Source organism: Mus musculus, chromosome 1 (assembly GCF_000001635.26).
Source record: "Mus musculus strain C57BL/6J chromosome 1, GRCm38.p6 C57BL/6J".
Taxonomy (NCBI): domain Eukaryota; kingdom Metazoa; phylum Chordata; class Mammalia; order Rodentia; family Muridae; genus Mus; species Mus musculus.
Genome location: NC_000067.6, coordinates 15,421,088 through 15,440,442, shown reverse-complemented (window position 1 = coordinate 15,440,442; position 19,355 = coordinate 15,421,088). Strand labels below are relative to the sequence as shown.

General features: G+C 40.7%; 2 protein-coding genes across 3 annotated transcripts in view; both read right to left on the bottom strand.

Moving 5' to 3' along the window:
• The window catches only part of Kcnb2 (potassium voltage gated channel, Shab-related subfamily, member 2), a 436,827-nt gene that overhangs the window by 283,309 nt on the left and 134,163 nt on the right, over positions 1–19,355 (bottom strand). The window lies entirely within an intron of this gene.
• Positions 1–19,355, bottom strand: part of Gm51415 (predicted gene, 51415) — an 81,177-nt gene that overhangs the window by 15,371 nt on the left and 46,451 nt on the right. Inside the window, exon 1 of the mRNA XM_030243928.1 lies at positions 1–19,355. This exon is cut by the window's left edge and continues 15,371 nt beyond it; it is cut by the window's right edge and continues 46,451 nt beyond it. Within this exon, the coding sequence (XP_030099788.1) occupies positions 17,534–18,853 (1,320 nt within the window). The 5' untranslated portion in view covers positions 18,854–19,355 and the 3' untranslated portion in view covers positions 1–17,533.

Sequence of the window (19,355 nt, the reverse complement as noted above, 5' to 3'; positions counted from 1 at the left end):
TGTGACATTATATATGGAAGGTGGGATATTCTATCCAACAATGCTAGTGATTATGAGCCCAGAAATCAAGATCTATATGGTTTTTTATTCCCAAACAAAATCCTTGGATAACAGCATAAAGCCAGAGAGAAGAAAGTAAAGACCACTGGGGGTGACAATTTTTCATACTGACTTTTGCAAATAATGACAAAGTATAATCTTAGATGGGAACTGTTACTCTTTCTGCCAATTTACTACCTCTGGGATGGAACAGACACTGCTTTTTAGTTATCTGTGAGAAAAGAGCTACTTATATATTTCTTACCCTTCATATATAAATTGGTTGACATAATAAAAATTAATGAGAAAATGAATTTGAAAGACTAAAGAGGTGTGAAATATAAGCTCCCATCTTTACTGTCAGACCCAGCAGCATGGTCAAACTGCTGCTTAGGAGCTCATTTCCCACCATGGACCACTGTAAACAGCTGGGTTGATGCAGACTAGCAAGGTAGGAATCTTAGAGCATCGCACATGAGGATATTGAAACTAGAAAAGTAAAATGGTAGGAATAAAAATGACAGGGACCAGGCATGAAAGTGGTATGGGAGACTGTAGCAGTCACCACTGAAGCTGCCTGATGATCAACATTGCAAAGCCAAGAAATTACCAGTCCCTCAGTGAGAACACTGGGCTTGGATTTTGAAATTATAAAATGGTTAATGAACTACTGTACTTTTAGCTTCAGTGTGTAATTAACCTACAGCACCTGCAGAGATTGGATATTATTTAAGTAAACAGATTAGCTCTTTAAGCATGAATAAAAATTACCAGTTATGCTCACTAAAATAATTATAAGGCTTACAACTTTGGAAGATGCAGGATCCAAAAACCGACTAGCAAGCTGAAAGAGGCTCCTATTGTACCCTGAAATGGCCTTAGTTCAACTATGGAAGACGTGTGTGTGTGTGTGTGTCTGCCTGTCTGTCTGTCTGTCTGTCTGTCTGTCTGCCTGTCTCTGTCTGTCTCATCTCTCTCTCTGTCTCTCTTTCCTCTTTCTCTGCCCCTTCTTTCCTTCTTTCCTCCTTCCTTACCCTATCTCTTCAGGCAATGAGTCCCCCAAGTCCCTTCCCTTCAATTTCTCCCCTATTTTCCATACAATTTTGCCTCCCAATATCCTATGCACTGCCCCCCTCAATTTAATTTACTGAGCTCATTTACTATTGCCTGGGCATGCTCAGGTATAGGATGATCTACTGGAAGCATGGGTAGCCTCTCAGAAGCCACATCCCTGAAGAAAATGCACTCTCTTCTAACAATTGCCAATAGCTCCTCAGCTAGGGCTGGGACCTTAAATTCCTCTGCATTCATGGTTGGAGTTTTGGGAGACTTGATCTTGTGCAAGTCTTAAGGATGATGTAAGCAGGCGTGCATATGTGTGTGCATGTGTGGCTAGTCTTAAACTTGCTACACGAAGCTCACCTTGAACACATAGAAGTTCACCTACCCTGGTTCATGAGTCTTAGTGTTGAGTTGAAGGGAAGAACAACCAGGGTGAGCAGGATGTTGCTTTTTAGGGCCAACTTTAATACCAGCTGGTGAAAGAGAATTTAAGTCAATTGATACGTTGGCCTCAAATGGAGCAGAATAGAATTTCTCTCAGAATAAAAGTATCAGGCGTTCTGAGATGAAGAGTACTGTCTGCTGCTGCCAGGGTTCAAATCACGATATGGAGAAGACAAAGCCTAAGCTTTCAAATGTCAAGTTACAGAAACAGCACCGAGTCAACACTCAGCGCATCCATTTAGCAAGTTCAGGGGCTGTTGTGGGCATGTGCAACACATTGACATCCATCTGCCTCAAGACTGTCTCATACTCTGTTGTCCTCTGAGGCTTCCCTGGAGTTAAAATGCTGGGGGACACAGGACAATGATCCTCTACCCACCACACTAAAGACACCTTCAAAAATGGCCCTGAATGCTTTAGGGGCATCCGAGTTAAGGATAATAGGAACATCTTTCCTGTAATTTTAATTTAAATCTCTGTGTAGTCACATATTTGATGGAAAAAGGAAAAATATTCACGTGTATGTGGGGGTGAAGGGCATAAATAGTGAGAAGTTCCAGAAAATTTTAAAATCAGGCACTTCCTGAAATGATGGCCTTGATTACTTTGCTTGGGACAAACCAATAAGTGACAAACCAATCCTTGAAGGTCTGCCAAGTGTTGGGATGGTTGCCGGCCTGGGTGGGGCCCAAGGACAAGGTAGAGTGGCCATTAGAGAAATGAATGGAAGCTCTTCTTTTTGGCTTTTTCTCCCACAGGAGAACTGGTCTAAAGACACCAAAATGATAGTTGATGTAATTGATGACAGTTGATAATGACAGCAATTTGCTTCTGAGGAGAGAGGGAAACAATAATTATCAAATCACATGGCTGCTCCTACTGGCAGCACATGATAGTCCTGCATTTATTGGCACTAAGATGTTTCCTTGAGGTCCCTTTCTGCACAACCAAGAGTCACAAGAGCAGGGGACTTGAAGCAGAGTCCTCCAGCTCTCTATGTCCCATAAACGACAAGTTGGCATCGAGAAAAATAATCTCATACAACACCCAGCTAATGCTACACAGATTGACGCTGTTAAGAAGAAATTGTACTCCACATCCAGAGCAGGCTTTAATGTAGACTTGTTAATGTAAGGAGCAGTTTCAGCTATATGAGAACCTTGCCTTAGTATTACAATTAAGTATAAAACCATACTTTTGTTAATTATAAAACAAAAGGTTTTCATAGGTAGAAATGCAAATGTTAGCCAGATAAAGCCAAAGAGCCAACTCCCAAAGTCTAGAGCCAAAAATCAGAATCAATGCAAAATGTCTGTGAGCTGATGGATGGTTCAACAAATGAGGCATGAGCACAAGACAGAATGTGTGCTGGTCACGTGACTACAAGATAGTCATGTGACTATAAGATAATCTCAAAGGTTTATGCCAAAAGAAGGAACAACCCAAAGGATAACATAGTTTCTGATTCTATTTATGGAAATGTCCAGAATGAGCCAACAGTTTCTTAGTTAGGGTTTTACTGCTGTGAACAGACACCATGACCAAGGCAAGTCTTACAAAAAGCAACGTTTAATTGGGGCTGGCTTACAGGTTCAGAGGTTCAGTCCATTATCATCAAGGTGGGAGCATGGCAGTATCCAGGCAGGCATGGCACAGGAGGAGCTAAGAGTTCTATGTCTTCATCCAAAGGCTGCTAGTGGAAGACTGACTTCCAGGCAACTAGGGTGAGGATCTTATACCCACACCCACAGCGACACACCCATTCCAACCAGGTCACACCTATTCCAACAAGGCCACACCTCCAGATGGTGCCACTCCCTGGTCCAAGGATATACAAACCATCACATACAGGAATCATCTTAGTGACTGATTGTGCTAAGATGAGATGAAGAGTGACTGGTACTGAGAGCAGCTTTCTTGGGAGGTGGTAGGAATATAGTTGAATTAGGGTGAGATAATGGCTGCAAGAGTCTGCAAATGTATTTCATAACCTGCAAATTTAATCTCAGCGAAGTTTAACTGGAGAAGTAAAAGCCACTTCAAAGTTCAAGAATTGGTTCCTGCTCAGTGTGTTAATTTGTCAAATAAAAATTTATAAATATCTCTTCCCATATTGTCAAGTGCATTGCTCTGTGTGCTGAATGGATACATTTTTTAACACAAATATTAAATATATTTTAAGTTCTCTGTATAACTCAATATCTGCTTCTATTTATATATTTATCTTTCCAATGTTAAGGTTATCTATAAACATTAAAACACATTTTAAATGTAAAATTTAATTTTCTCCTATTGTTTAAAATTTAGGCAATGGCGATATAAATTTGTTCATTAATTTAGTCAGTATTTTTCAAGTATTTATTAAGCATCGTTTTAGGCACTGAAATGCAATGCATATTTCCTGGTTTTTATACCCAAGAAGTTTATGGTATAGTGGGGAGCCAGGCAAATAAGAAGGGTTGAATGTGGTGGCTTCTCTGAAGAGGCAAGTCAAGGGAGATCATTTTCAACCAAGCCATTTTAGGAAATGTAATTAGGAATGTGCTAGAGGGTGTCTCAGGGAGGAAGGGCTTAGTGGTCAAAGGAAAAACAGGCAGATGTGAAAGCACACACTATTCTTGGAGAAGCTGAATAGCTTCCAAGGGTCAATATATATGGATGTCCTCAGGGGCCATCAGTAAACAGTTTAGAAAGGATAGCAGAATCCAGGCTAGAAAGCTATAGGAGCTCTGAAAGGGTCTCAGTGTCTCCTGTGTCTGTGTCTGTGCCTGTGCGTGTGCGTGCATATGACTATATATGAATATATAGTATATATTCTAATGAGAGACCCATGAGGAATTCCAAGCAGGTGGGTGGGTGTCCTACAAAGTCCCCTTTGGCATTCGTGTGAAGAGCAGACATACAGGCCATGTAGGAACTGCAGTTACAATGGGCTCTTAGCTACCTCCGGGTACCATCTCACAGGATTCTGGACACCTCCAGTTCCCAGGGCTGACTTTCTTTCTGGTCTTTCCATTCTTTCTGTCACAGATTCTTGTTTGTCCTATCCCTGCCATCAAGCCTGCACAGCTGTCCTGTACAGGAAGCCCTGTTTCTATTACAACTGAGACCGACCAACAATACCTGCTTGTCACTGGCAGACCAGTTCTGTGTCCCTGTGACACTCGAGATACAGAAGTATCACAAGCCTTATGCTGTGATTTTCTTATTTAAGGAAAAGGCTGTGGGCTCAAGTCTCTATTCCCAAGGCCATTAGATCTCTCTATTGTGGAAGCATTACAGCTTTGAGTCAAATTGAAATTACCAAAGCAAACTTTTACCTTGAAAGAACTAGTTGAAAGACACTCTTTAACTGTCTGGAGGAATAGAGTTTATAACCTTAGGTTTTATGGTAAAATACTTAGAAAGGGCCTCTTTTTGTATTTTTATTTCTGTGGTCTCACTGTTGGAGAGTTTCAATGTTACATTTCCTCCTACAGGGAGAAAATAAGATGCCTACCCAGGGCTACACACTTGCTGGAAACAACAAGGAACAACTCTCCCTGGATGGTTTTCTCACCAAGCAGTCCAGAGGAAGATGGCAAGCCAAGCTTGGAAACGGAATAAACGTGATATACACACAAAATCAAATTATGTTTTAAGAAGGACACTTTTTTTTCTGTTCTGGCACACAATCTGTCTAAAATCTCCATTGGCTGATGACACCAGAGCTGAGAAAAACACCAGTAAATCTACGGTAAACAGCACTCACAAAATCATGAACAATCAACCCAGCAGAACGCTGAGACTTGGTCAGAGTTTTTGGAGGGTGCTCTGTTTCAGGAATGGACATTTCTATTTGCTGCTCTCCGGCGTTATCCACCTGAAGGGTGAGGTGAATTCGCTATTCATTTCAAATGTTCACAAAGGCATCAACTTCCTGTCAGAAAAGGAATGTGCTTCTTGTCGTTCTCAGCTGCATTCCCAAGTGTCTGCCACAGCTTCCTGGGTAATCAGCTCTCTGAGGTGAGGCCTCCTGTGGAACACATTTCTCAAGGGAATGTGACAGGAATCATGAAGCCATCTCATCCTCATCATTCCAGGCCATGGGAGATGGGAAGAAGAAGATTTTACGGTGGCTGTTTAGGAACACACTTCATTCTAAGTACTGATCGAGGTAAACGTGATGTGGGGTGAACTTCTATGTGGTGAACTCTGGGGCTCTGATTCTAATTAGATTCATCCCGGATGTGTAATTCTAGCATGAGGTGGGCCATCATACTCTTAGAAATTGACTGATCAGCCAGTGACAGGAAAGGGCTTCTGTGAGGTACACATGCAGCTGGGCCCTCTCTCTTGGATGTCCCTTGTTGTTGGGATGTTTTCCATGTTGGCAAGATAATTTATTAACCGACAAACTGTCCCACGCCTTCACTTTCTGCTCTTTCGTGGTCCTTAGAGAAAAAGGTTTTGGTAAAGAGTGATTAGAAACTGTTGACTTGTAGAATCCCAAACTGACCCTATAAAGATTGTCAGGATCTCTAAGATGAGTTATACTCCAATAGGCTCATGCTTCAGACTACCATACAATCTAGATACTTCGCTGTGTGAAAGGTTAAGGTCTTGATGCACCAATTAGGTAAGAAACTGTGTTTCAAATGGGAAGAATACAGTCTTACAAAGTCTCAAGAGAAAGGTTGGCCCAGGACCCTTCCTCCTGCTATCCTTAGGGTATACAGAACCTGAGTTCCTAAAGACAGGCTCAGCTGCCAGTCTTTCTCTGGCACCTGACATTCTCATAGGCCACACCCTGTCTATGCCTATCTGCCAATTATCTTTAGGCCTCACTATCAGCCTTCTTCTTCTTTGACACTGCATTTAGTGAGATGTTTTGCTATTTGTGCCCATGGCTTGCTGGCCCTCCAATATCAGAGCATCTTCATTCCTTATTGTTAAACCTATACAGTTGTTTCTCCTAAAAGCCTGCAGATCAAGAAGAAGAGAAAAACATAGGTCATATTCAAGACCATGCCTATACTTTTGAGGACCAGGCATGGCATACCTACAGCAGCCTAATAGAGAATTGTGAGTGAATTCATTAAAATTGTACCATTCTTGAACATATTGCTTTGGGAACTTGGAAGAAAAAAAAAAAAACAGGCTGATGAAAACAGCATAAGACCATGGGGGTGATGACCATAAAAACGATGTCTCCCTAGGCCACTGATTTTTTTGAGACATAGATAAAACAATGTGGCCTAACACAATTGGCTTTATGGCAGAGTGTTTTTGTTTTGTTATTGGTGGTATTTTTTTAGCTTGTTTGTTTGTTTGTTGTATGACATGTAAGAAGAGGACATCCTACAAACTAATTTCACTGTGTGGAGTTCAGAATAACAGTGTAGGCTCTCCTAGCTTCAGAGCACATTCCCTGCTTTCCTTGACTTTAGTGAAATTAAAACTTTTATTGCTTGCAAACTGCAACTTATTATTATATGACTTTCTTAAAAAATGAAAGATTAATGCAAAGAAAGAAAAGTGATTGTGTATCCACAAGGTGGAAGCACCACAGAGTTGACAACTAAACTGGGTCAACAATGTGAAACGAATTTAAATTCACTTATGTGACTATGTCACTAGACTGTGTACATCCCATCCATGTCCAAATAACATGTTATTTCTGCTTGTGTTTGAATTCTATTTAAGTAAAATCAGAGATACCAGACAGTATTAAATCCCCTGTGCCTACTTTACTCAATATTTTGTGGGATTTATTTATATTGTTTATTTTGTTATCATCTTTTCATCTTTTAAAATCTTATGAAAACACAAATTGTGTGTATTAATGGAGAATTATATTTTGGCGTGAACACACACACACACACACACACACACACACCAGGTTAAATATATCTGCATCAAACACTGTGATGGTTGACACTCATCAACTATAATGTACTTAGAATTACCTAGAAGACATGCCTATCAGCAAGTCTATGAGAACATTCTTAGAATGTTTAACTGAAGGGAGAAGACCCATCTGAATATGGGCAGTACCATCCCATGGGCTGGAGTCACAGATAATAAAAAAGAAAAGGGGAGAAAGCCAAAGGAGGGGTAGCAATCAGTTGTCTCTATTTCCTGATTGTGGACGCAGTGCCACTAGCTCCCACTCCATGCCTTCCTTGATGAGGGACTGTGTCTCTTTGAACTGTGAGTCAAAATAAACTATTCCTTAAGATGTTTGTCAGACATTCTCTCACAAGAAGAAAAGGCCAACAACTATGACTTCCTCATAGTGGACACACTCGAAATCTTTTCTTCTAGTTTTCTGAAATATGCAGTACATTATTCTTGCTAACACTGACCCTAGAGTGACTGGCTTGGCTCCTACCTAACTATAATTTAGTGTCTGTTGATCAAGATAGCTTCATCCCTTCTTCTCTTCTACTGGCTTATCTCATCTGTTTGTCACTGGTAAAGTATCTTCTTAAAGTTCATATACCCAAAAGCTACACTCCTGTGCAGAGAGAAATGCTAAATGAAGAAGGTGGATTTAAATCTCTATCACCTTACTCATACTGTCATATGAGTACTCTATCACATACTCATATTTAAGAATGAGGGGTATTGCCAACTCCCACATTTGCAGTCCTAACCTCTAAGCTGATCTTTGAATATTTACAAACCGTCACTTCCTATGCTAGGGCCACCCGGATATTCCAGGGAATGAGAGGTGGGGGAGGACATAAATCAGTGTGCTCAAAGTAGTGAATTTTGTTTTGTATTTCATCTCTTAATCACAATACAGTTTTGCCCAGACTATTAAGAACCGTAATGTTCTTTCTTGTCTCCTTATCAATCGAGCACCAAATTCTTTGTATCTTGGAGATGCTCTAGAATCCACCCCCTCTCAGCCTTAACCATGTTGTTTTTAGTCCAGTCCTTGACATTTCAGTGGTTATGTCACTCTTAGCTCTGTCTTCTATTCTACCTACTGCCTCCACAGCAGACTACCTTTGTAAAGTTATTATCCTTCAGTGTTTCTGAATTATTCTTAATATGAATACAAACAGTAAACTAATCTGGCAGCTGTATTTATTTACTTTTGCTAATCTCCAATAACTTCACAGAGAAAGTAAGATTTATTTAAAACTGCACCTCAGTAGCTGAACAGTTAAATGATGCCTTTACCTCTTATGCTGATCTGGCTACCTTCCCACCCCATCCCAAGGTGCTTGCAAATTATTATTGATCTGGCTTCCTTTTTCATAGCTCCAATGCCTCTATCCTCCTGGTTCATCTGAATCCCCCTCTCCATTTCTCTTGCTAGCACATGTCACACCCTATTCTCTATTCTATCCAGCAATTGGGTGATTAGCATTTATTGACAAGGCAGAGGATAAATGTTAAGAATTGTTAACACAAACTTGAGACATGAGATTATTGGTATAAGCATTGCATCTGCATTGAAACAAGATATGAAGACCGAGAAATCAGCATTTAAATAACACAAGGGTAAGCACTACAAGGCATATAAAACATTGTGCCTACACCTATTTACAGGGTGAATATCAACTCACAGACCCTTGGCTTGAAGCCTTACATGACCTAGCTTCTCCTAACCTCATGTGGATTTTCTTTTCTCAGCTCTTTACCCCTGTAATCCAGGCAGTCTGTACAGACATTTAATATCATGTTTGGGAATCTTACTGTAGTGGACAGTATCCCATCCAGGCATTTCTGTAGCAGCCCTCCGCTCTTCTTTGTCTCTGCAATGGCTAGTCTCTATTCTTTTGACAAAACAACTTTGGGTTCCTCAAGCTTTGTTGGAGGAGCTATCAATTAACCAATTTACTCTGCCTTCTTTGGCCAAAGGGTGGACTCCTGACATAAACCAGGCCAAGCATAAGCTCTTCTTAGAAATTGGGAGAATAACCACAAATGGACAATAGGTTAAGTTGATTCACTCTGGCAACAACATTTTGGAGGGACACTTCATTAATTTTCTACTGTCTTTATCTGTTGGGTCCCGAAAGCCCCTAGCATCTCAGTCTCCATCTTGTCCCTGGACCATCATCTATTAACTAACACTCCTTTGTTTCTTCCACTATCTTTCTTCTGTTCCAGCAATTGACTCGGGACATTTTATGATAGGGGGCTTTCCAGACCTTCTACAATGAGGACATTCCTTTCCCAACATTTTACAATGGGGGCATTCCATTTATGTTATTATGTGACCAAGCTATAATACCAGTTTGACCCCTGCACCTAGGCAAATACCATTGTGGTTTGTAGCTTTTTAAACCCTCTGTTTCCCAAGAGTAAACTGAGACTTGAACAGAATTTTTGTCTTGTCTTCTTCCTTCACATCTCCTGATCCCATTTGCTGTTGTTGCTCCCTTCCTTCGAGAATCCCATTGCTAATATCCTGCAGGTTGGGGCATATATCTTTGTGGCTGTGTTCATTTCTGTCTTTCCAAACATTTAGTTCTTTGATTCTTTAACATTTTAAAGATGTTTGTACACAGCTCAGCCACCAATTAAAAGCACTAACTGATAAGATTCCTGAAAAATGGATTTTACTTTTCTTTCTATACTGGCTTGGCATAGAGCCTAGAACACAATAAACATTGATTGAGTGAATGAATGCATGCTTGCACACATGAATAATCAAACTCCTTGGGAAGGGGAACATGAAAAAAAGGTGTAATAAGCAATAGAAAGAGTTCAAGGACAGTGCCAACAGTGCTCTATTGTGATGCCAGGCACTCAGAGCTTGTTACAACTCTGCCAGTCATTTCTTACTTTCCTATATTGTGTAGTAAAGCAGGTAGTAGTGAACTGCCCACTGTGTCAGATAAGAGTGTCTGCAGGCACCGATCCTATTATTTATTACCTCTGGGCAATATGTTGCTTTGGTGCTTTTCTGCGTGCCAACTTATACACACAAAACCAACCTGAAGTGATTCTTCCTACCCTGTAGAAGCACTTACACCAAAAGGATGATAATTGATATGGTTTTTTTCAGGTAGCAGAGTTCTACTTACTGCCCACGACTGTTTTGCCAGTTGTCAGGTGAAAGATTCTGGACTGAGTCAGGCAGGACAGTGAAAAACAGTCAAATTCACAAATGACTTAGTTCTTGGAATTAAAAAAAAATTATTTTGCTTCTATAGAGGAATTAGAGAAAGGACTGAAGGAGCTTAAGGGGTTTGCAACCCCATAGAAAAAAATAACAATATCAACCAACCAGACCCCCAGAACTCCCAGGGAATAAACTACCAACCAAAGAGTACACATGGAGGGACCCATGGCTCCAAGCTGCAAATGTAGCAGAGGATGGCCTTATTGGGCATCAATGGGAGGAAAGGCTCTTGGTCCTGTGAAGGCGTGATGCCCCAGTGTATGGGAATGACAGGGCAGGGAGGCAGGAGTGGGTGGGTGGGAGGGGGAACACCCTCATAGAAGCAGGGGGAGGGGGCTGGTCTGGGGGTTTCCTGGGAAGGGGGAACCTGGAAAGGAGATAACATTTGAAATATAAAAAAATAAAATATACAACAAAAAAGAAAAAAATTCAGTTAGAATATAAATCAGGTTACTATGACACTTCCACATATGTATTTGTACATCTTCTATATTCCCTTCCCCATTAATTTCCTTTGTTTCTTCTAGAATTGCCTTGAGAGACTACAAAAAGTTCTTATGTGAACACATGATGTTAATACTGTCATTAGCAGCTTATTTATTATACCAGTCATTCCTAAATTCCAGAGGATGTATCACAATCATTAATATCTATAATTTAGAAAGATAAGGTTTCTTTCCTTGGTTTATAACCACTCATGAGTCATGGTGAGCTTTGTGGAGACAGTGCCAGCCATGTTATCTGGGGTGGCCATACTCCAGAAGAAATTTACTATGCATGGCCTGAACCCAAGATGATATATTCGAAAAGCTAAGTCTTACTCTCTAAAAGGAATTAGGCTTCAAACAGAATAACTTATAATCAGAAATGTTGATATTAGCCTATAATGGTAGAGCAGCAACTCAGTGTGCATGTCTGAAAAGCTTGCTTCCATCTTGGTACAGCCTGGGAAGCTACTATGTCATGGTTAACCAAATAGAAGTATAACTTAAAAGTATAATTTTCACTCCAGATGCAGATCATTTTCTGAACCCTCACTGAAGGATATGGGTGTGTTAAATCACAATATTCCATCTTGTGTTTCTCTTTCATTTTACGAGTGTCAGAGATCCTGCCTTCTAACACTTGGGAAATGTAGTACAGATCTGCTGGTGCTCTGGGAGAAGACGCTACCTCCAGCCCAGACCTAGAGGCAGGCAGTGTGGGAAACCTTCATATTTTGTGACATTCAAGGTAAAAAGACTGTGCTCTTTGTAGCAGGCTGAGAATGAATGGACAGCTGCAAATGACAGAGAAACAGCACAGTAAGAAAAGTGCAGGTAAACTTCATTACTAGGGTGAGAAATGGTGCTTCAGAGTCACAGAAAGAGAGTGCAGGATTGTTGGAGACTTATGGACATCAGCGACAAGCAATGTCTCAGCATCAATGAAGGGACACTAGAATCCCCAGGAAGAGTTGATCTAAGAGTGGCATCATGACTTGAGAGCCAGGGTTTCAGACATTTTCATCACATAGGCAGAACAACAAACTGTTATATGAAGACCACAGCCCAATGTGACTCCATCAGCCCAGAACTGGTATTGAGCAGAAGTCATTCATCTTGTAATTTGAAGTGCAAAACATTCCCAGATAAACTTAGGTTAACTGATGTGTATAACTGTGCATTCAGATGAAGCCAGGAGAATTCACTTACCCTCCAGGCTGTTTCTGTAGATGTAAATGCACCTATATTTATTTCACTTAGGGTATAAGCCTGGGGACTATAAGTCTTTGGGTGGTCACCTAACAACGACTTTTGTCAATGATGCTACACTTTACACGAAACAGTAAAATATCACCAGAGGGCTGTGTTTCTGTCTTGCAAATTGTCAACTATTGTTTTGTGGTATGTGTGTGTGTGTGTGTGTGTGTGTGTGTGTACGTACTTGTGTGAATGGCAATGACAAACACAGGAGCCAATGATATTTGCTCTTTTATGAGAGAAAGTTTCTCCCTGGCCTGGAACTTATTTAGTGGGCTAGACTGGGTAGCCACGGAGCCCAGGGTTATGCCTGCCTCTGCTTCCCCAGTGCTGGAACGACAAGCACGCCAGCATGCCCAGCTTTTGAATGTGATTTCTGAATTTAAGTCTTCCACATACTTTACTGACTGAGCTATTGTTATCCCCAGCCCCTGCTGTGACCCTGTGAAGGAGACCATAGTCTCAGATAGGCAGTTGTTACCAAATCCATACTCCTTTCTGTCATCATGCCTCCCTCCCTCTACCTGGTCTACAGGGACAGTGTCAGCCATGCTTACCAATGATGAATACAATTCTATAGTATCCCACTTACTTTTCAAAAGCTGCTTCTTTGTATCTCTTTCTGTATCAAATGCTTCCCATAGCCTCCTGTTGTCAGCACGATTGCTTTTACTTAATAAATTCCAAGTTCATAGTTCCGGTAATCAAGACCAAGTGAGATGTGACATTCCTTCATTGTCTGGTCTCCTTTTCTGTTGTCACCTCTCAATGCTTTCTACCACCCATGGATTATTTCACAATGTTTTGACCTGAGCCTTCATTTGTAAACTTCTCTGGATTCATCTTAGCGATTGTTCCCTAGAGAACAGGCCTTGGAAAGCTCCTAAGTTAATTAAAGTGAAACTGTGTTACAGGGCTCTAGAAATACAGGTAATTAAAATCTTATTAGGCATTGATTATTATTAAGCCAAATCCTGAGTTGAGATAGGTGACACCGCAATGAAAGTTGGGTAGAAATGTGAGCCTTCGGAATGCTAGTTTCATTATTGATCTAGGCTTAATAGAACAAAATGAATAAAACAGGACCCATTACAGAGTGATGCATCATTCCATTAGTGACAAGGATTGGATCAGACAGGAAGTTATCGGCTGCCAAAAGCAGCCTTCTGATCAGAGATCAGCCTCTGCAGGCAGTGAGCTGTGTGCAGTAGTTGCCAGAGCCATGTCTAACAAGGACAGCTAATTCGTTCTTACTAAGATTGTGGATTTCAGTGGACACTTGGTCCTACAGGTTGCTTAAAGCCACAACAGTAAACAGCAGAAAAAACCAGAAACTATTTAAAAACAGACATAGCATGATTAAATAATCATTTTAATTATTTCGGAGTGAATCGGTTAGGGTAGGCGCAGACCTGGGGATGTATCACCAGGCTGGACACTTTTTATGATCCACATAAAGTCATGGGTTCAATCCCTGACACAAACCCAGCAAACAAATACTATCTTAAAAAAAACAAAGAGTGGAAAAACTCCAATTTTCTTTTTTTCTCTTAAATGGTAGACCATCAACCGATCTTAAATTTGCTGTTGATTCTCTTGGTTTATAAATTTGAACCCTTGGGAATGAATGTTGCTTTCCACTGGTATCAAAAGTATTTCAGTAGGTAGGCTTAAGAAATGTTGATGTAATGTGTCAAGGGATTTTGACTAATACCCAATGGAACTAAGTTGTCATACAATGAAAGGTTCTCTCCAGATGTGAAGAGCACAGGGCATTTACCAATACAGAAAGAAAAATGTAGACATTTGTCTTCTGTGAGCCCATGCACAAATAGAAACATTGTTCATATTAGTCCATGAAAGGTGGTTCTTTCTTATTTTTGAGATTAGGTGTATTCATTTTATTTTATATATAACTGTTTTACATGAATATGTCTATACAGAGAACAGAAGGTGTAGGACTTCCCTGGATCTGGAGGCACAGATGTTATAAACCACTTAGCATCAAACCCAGGTTCCCTGCAAGAGTGAGAAGTGCTTTGAATCATTGAAATTCAAGTCCCCAAAATGGTACTTTTAGTCTTTAGCTCAGTCAACAAAAGCTTCATTACACACCTTGAATCTTCCCAATTATGATCTTGTTGCTACATTTTGGAAGATGTGCAGCCTAAATCTCTTAAAAAGAAACCTGTGACTTTGCAAGGGCATATGAGAATCACAATGTATGAGGAATATATCTCAAAACTAAGAATCTAAGACATAAAATCTAACTTACACATTTAGTCATTAAAATAACAATTGTTTTTAAAGAAACCAAGAGCAGTAAGAGCAAAGCACATGTCCACAAGAATCTACATGAGGTGCTCAGCAGTCACATTGGAATAATGATTTACCTTATCCCAATATGACCTCCGCCTCCCCATCTGTTAGTAGTGTCTAACATAACCCAACTGTCCTGCAACTCACAATCTTTTTTCCTCACCATGCTGAGTTCTGGGATCATGGGTGAGTATGACTATCTTAGTTAGGGTTTTACTGCTCTGAACAGACACCATGAACAAGGCAGCTCTTATAAGGACAACATTTAATTGGGAATGGCTTACAGGTTCAGAGGTTCAGTCCAGTATCATCAAGGCAGGAGCATGGCAGGGTCCAAGCAGGCATGGTACAGGCAGAGTTGAGAGTTCTACATCTTCATCTGAAGCTGCTAGGAGAAGACTGGTTTCCAGGCAGCTAGGGTGAGGGTCTTAAGTCCACACCCACAGTGGTACACCTTCACCAACAAGGCCACAAATAGTGCCACTCCCTGAGCTAGCTAGTCATAGGCAAACTATCTACACAATGACCATCTACACCTGGCTGTGATGATCTTATTTTTAACTTAACTAACTACTACAGCAAATACCGTATTTTGAAACGTGACATCATGTTCTGAAGTACTAAGACTTAGGACTTACAGAAGTGGATGCTCATAGTCATCTATAGGATAGAATTCAGGGCCCCCAATGGAGAATCTAGAGAAAGTACCCAAGGAGCTGAAGGGGTCTGGATCCCTATAGGTGGAACAACAATAAGAACTAACCAGTACCCCCAGAGCTCGTATCTCTAGCTGCATCTGTAGCAGAAGATGGCCTAGTCGGCCATCATTGGAAAGAGAGGCCCCTAGGTCTTGCAAACTTTTTATGCCCCAGTACAGGGGAATGCCAGGGCCAAGAAGTGGGAGTGGGTGGGTAGGGGAGCAGGGTGCATGTGGGGGAGGGGGGCAGGGTATAGGGAACTTTCGGGATAGCATTTGAAATGTAAATAAAGAAAATATCTAATAAAATAAAATAAAATAAAATAAAATAAAAAGGCTTAGGACTTGGATACATAAAGTTCAGGAAAGGAGCGCATAAAATTCGACCCACATAAGGGTCCACTATGAATCAGGACTGTTGGAACAAAGGAGCAGAGCTCTGGATGAATATGCATTCTGATGCCAATCAGTGGGGAGTGTGGGAGTCTGTGGGAAGTCTCTGAGTACATCTAACTTCTCAGTGAATAAAAAGGCAGCATTTTCAGCAAGAGCAAAGACACAGGTTAAACCCTGCTTGTCTGACTAGCCTTAACTCTGTGGAATACCATCGATTGTATGAGGGCTAGTATATTCAATTCTAAATTCTAGCTACCAAAATGTATACAACTAGGCAAAGCTAAATTGAAGACATGGCCTAAGGAATTATGACCTAGAGTATGGAAGAGTTCTGAATCTCACTTAATGACTTAATGAACTTGTAAACATTAGAAATAGGAACAAAATAACGGGAGTGACAAAGGAACTAAAAAGCCCCTAGGTGTGGCAATGATCAGTTTTCTAAGGACTAGCGCTCAGTGGTACGCTGCTCTCAGATAAGATGCATGGCTGGGAACTGGGAGGCCAACAGAGACAAAGGTGAATTAAGACATCTGAGTCTTTCCATGATGATTTTGCAAGAACATACATCACATACATCACAAACACACCTAGAACTCCAGACAAGAGGAAAGACTTTAGGAGCCTTGAACAAAGGGATGTTTTTTATTGTGTTCAGGAGTTTGGGTGAAAGCTCCCCACACAGTAGATTCACTTTCTTGACAATTTAAATAAACCATTGCTTTTCAAGCTCATGCCTTCCAAAGGAAACCTTGGGAAAGGAGTAACAAAGTGTCTGTTTTCTCACCACAGGCACCTCTAGATCTGCAGATGTTCCCTGCCTGTGAAAAGTAGGGAGAGGCAGGCGAGGAGGTGGCTGATGGGAACAAAATCAAGGCAAACACTGGAATGCCTTTTGTTTTCTGTTTTAAAGTGATTGCTGAAAAGTGACATTTGGAGGTGGGGTCTCAATTCTCTTCAAACAACTTCCCTTAGTGCTTCCCACTGTCTTGAGAGCATGAAGAAGGGCGAAGAAGCACTATGCCAGATGGAGTGATCTCATTCCATACAGAACAATAAGCCTGCAGACTGCCTTGGTTTTGCAGTGGACCTCCATTAATGTGGGTGGAAATGGTGGGTGTGAAAGGAGGTAATGTATAGCCTGCATCCACCTAGAACTCCAGACAAGAGGAAATGGAGAGCATCCGTTATACTGTCAGCGAGCCCTTACTTACCCTGGGGACTTGCACAGATTTTTTTTTTTCTCATTGCATATTTTGCTCATCTCTCCCCCCCCCCCTCAATATTGCTCTGAAGCAAATTGAACAAAGTCATTGCTTCCACCAGGGAACACATAAACATGAAAGCCTTGAATTAAAAAAAAAATCTTAGCAAAGACACTTAAAAATCCTTTTTATTAATGTTTTCCCCCAATGTATCTAGATATAATCCCTGGCTCTGTGATTTACGAAAGCTTTTTATCTGTGTGTGTTCTCCCCTTCCAGCCTGTGTTGATGGTGGGTGTTCTCCTTGTTAGTCTTTGCCATGCTGCAGTGTATGCAAGCAAAGAAGTGATCAGAACAAACAGAAGCCAAGCCCAGGAGCAAAGGGAACCACAGCAGTCACTTCTGCTGATTCAGGAACACATTTTATTGTTCATATCCACATGATACCCTTTTTGACTCTTGTGTGGGGAAAAATACTTATTTTTTAAAATTTGACATAACTTCATCCAATCCTCTGCATCAGCAGCAGGACATCAGCTGTCCTGATAAGTGTTTCAACAGTGTAATCTGTATCTGTATGCTGTAATCTGCCTGTATACTGCAATCTGCCTGTACACTGTAATCTGCCTGTATACTGCAATCTGCCTGTACACTGTAATCTGCCTGTATACTGCAATCTGCCTGTATATTGCAATCTGCCTGTACACTGTAATCTGCCTGTATACTGCAATCTGCCTGTACACTGTAATCTGCCTGTATACTGCAATCTGCCTGTATACTGTAATCTACCTGTATACTGTAATCTGCCTGTATACTGTAATCTACCTGTATACTGTAATCTGCCTGTATACTGCAATCTGCCTGTATACTGCAATCTGCCTGTACACTGTAATCTGCCTGTATACTGCAATCTGCCTGTATACTGTAATCTACCTGTATACTGTAATCTGCCTGTATACTGTAATCTACCTGTATACTGTAATCTGCCTGTATACTGCAATCTGCCTGTATACTGCAATCTGCCTGTACACTGTAATCTGCCTGTATACTGCAATCTGCCTGTACACTGTAATCTGCCTGTATACTGCAATCTGCCTGTATACTGTAATCTACCTGTATACTGTAATCTGCCTGTATACTGTAATCTACCTGTATACTGTAATCTGCCTGTATACTGCAATCTGCCTGTATACTGCAATCTGCCTGTACACTGTAATCTGCCTGTATACTGCAATCTGCCTGTATACTGTAATCTACCTGTATACTGTAATCTGCCTGTATACTGTAATCTACCTGTATACTGTAATCTGCCTGTATACTGCAATCTGCCTGTATACTGCAATCTGCCTGTACACTGTAATCTGCCTGTATACTGCAATCTGCCTGTACACTGTAATCTGCCTGTATACTGCAATCTGCCTGTATACTGTAATCTACCTGTATACTGTAATCTGCCTGTATACTGTAATCTACCTGTATACTGTAATCTGCCTGTATACTGCAATCTGCCTGTACACTGTAATCTGCCTGTATACTGCAATCTGCCTGTATACTGTAATCTGCCTGTATACTGTAATCTACCTGTACACTGTAATCTGCCTGTATACTGCAATCTGCCTGTACACTGTAATCTGCCTGTATACTGCAATCTGCCTGTACACTGTAATCTGCCTGTATACTGCAATCTGCCTGTATACTGTAATCTGCCTGTATACTGTAATCTACCTGTATACTGTAATCTGCCTGTATACTGCAATCTGCCTGTATACTGTAATCTACCTGTATACTGTAATCTGCCTGTATACTGTAAGCAGAGGCTCATAGCCACGCCCAGTCTGTGCTCCTATGGATGTCACAGGGCCTTGCCTCAGTAGATACAAGATGTCTTAACTATTTCATTTGTGCTGGGTTATAGGGCCACTCAAAATTTCAATTGTCTATTACTAGTCATTGAAGACATGCATTTTTTGCAAAGCAGTTTTTATTAATATTGAATTTTCACAAACAACATACTGATGAATAGCAGTGTCATGTTTATGAAAGTCTAATTATTGTACCACAAGTAATATCATGAGCTATGCTTGCAAAGTGGAAAGAAGCAAAGTCGAAAAAAGCCTAGGTTTAAAAATATAGTTATACTCTTTCAGAACCTTGACCTGTCTGTGATCTTTGATAAAACTTACAATGTTAGTCTAAGTGATATTTAGCAAACCAAATGAAAAATCAAAAGACTCTGTGAAAAAGAAACGACCTTTATAAACTCGCAGATTTTAATAGTTTCAAAACCATTTTTTAGATAGATATTATTATCACTATTTACTGAA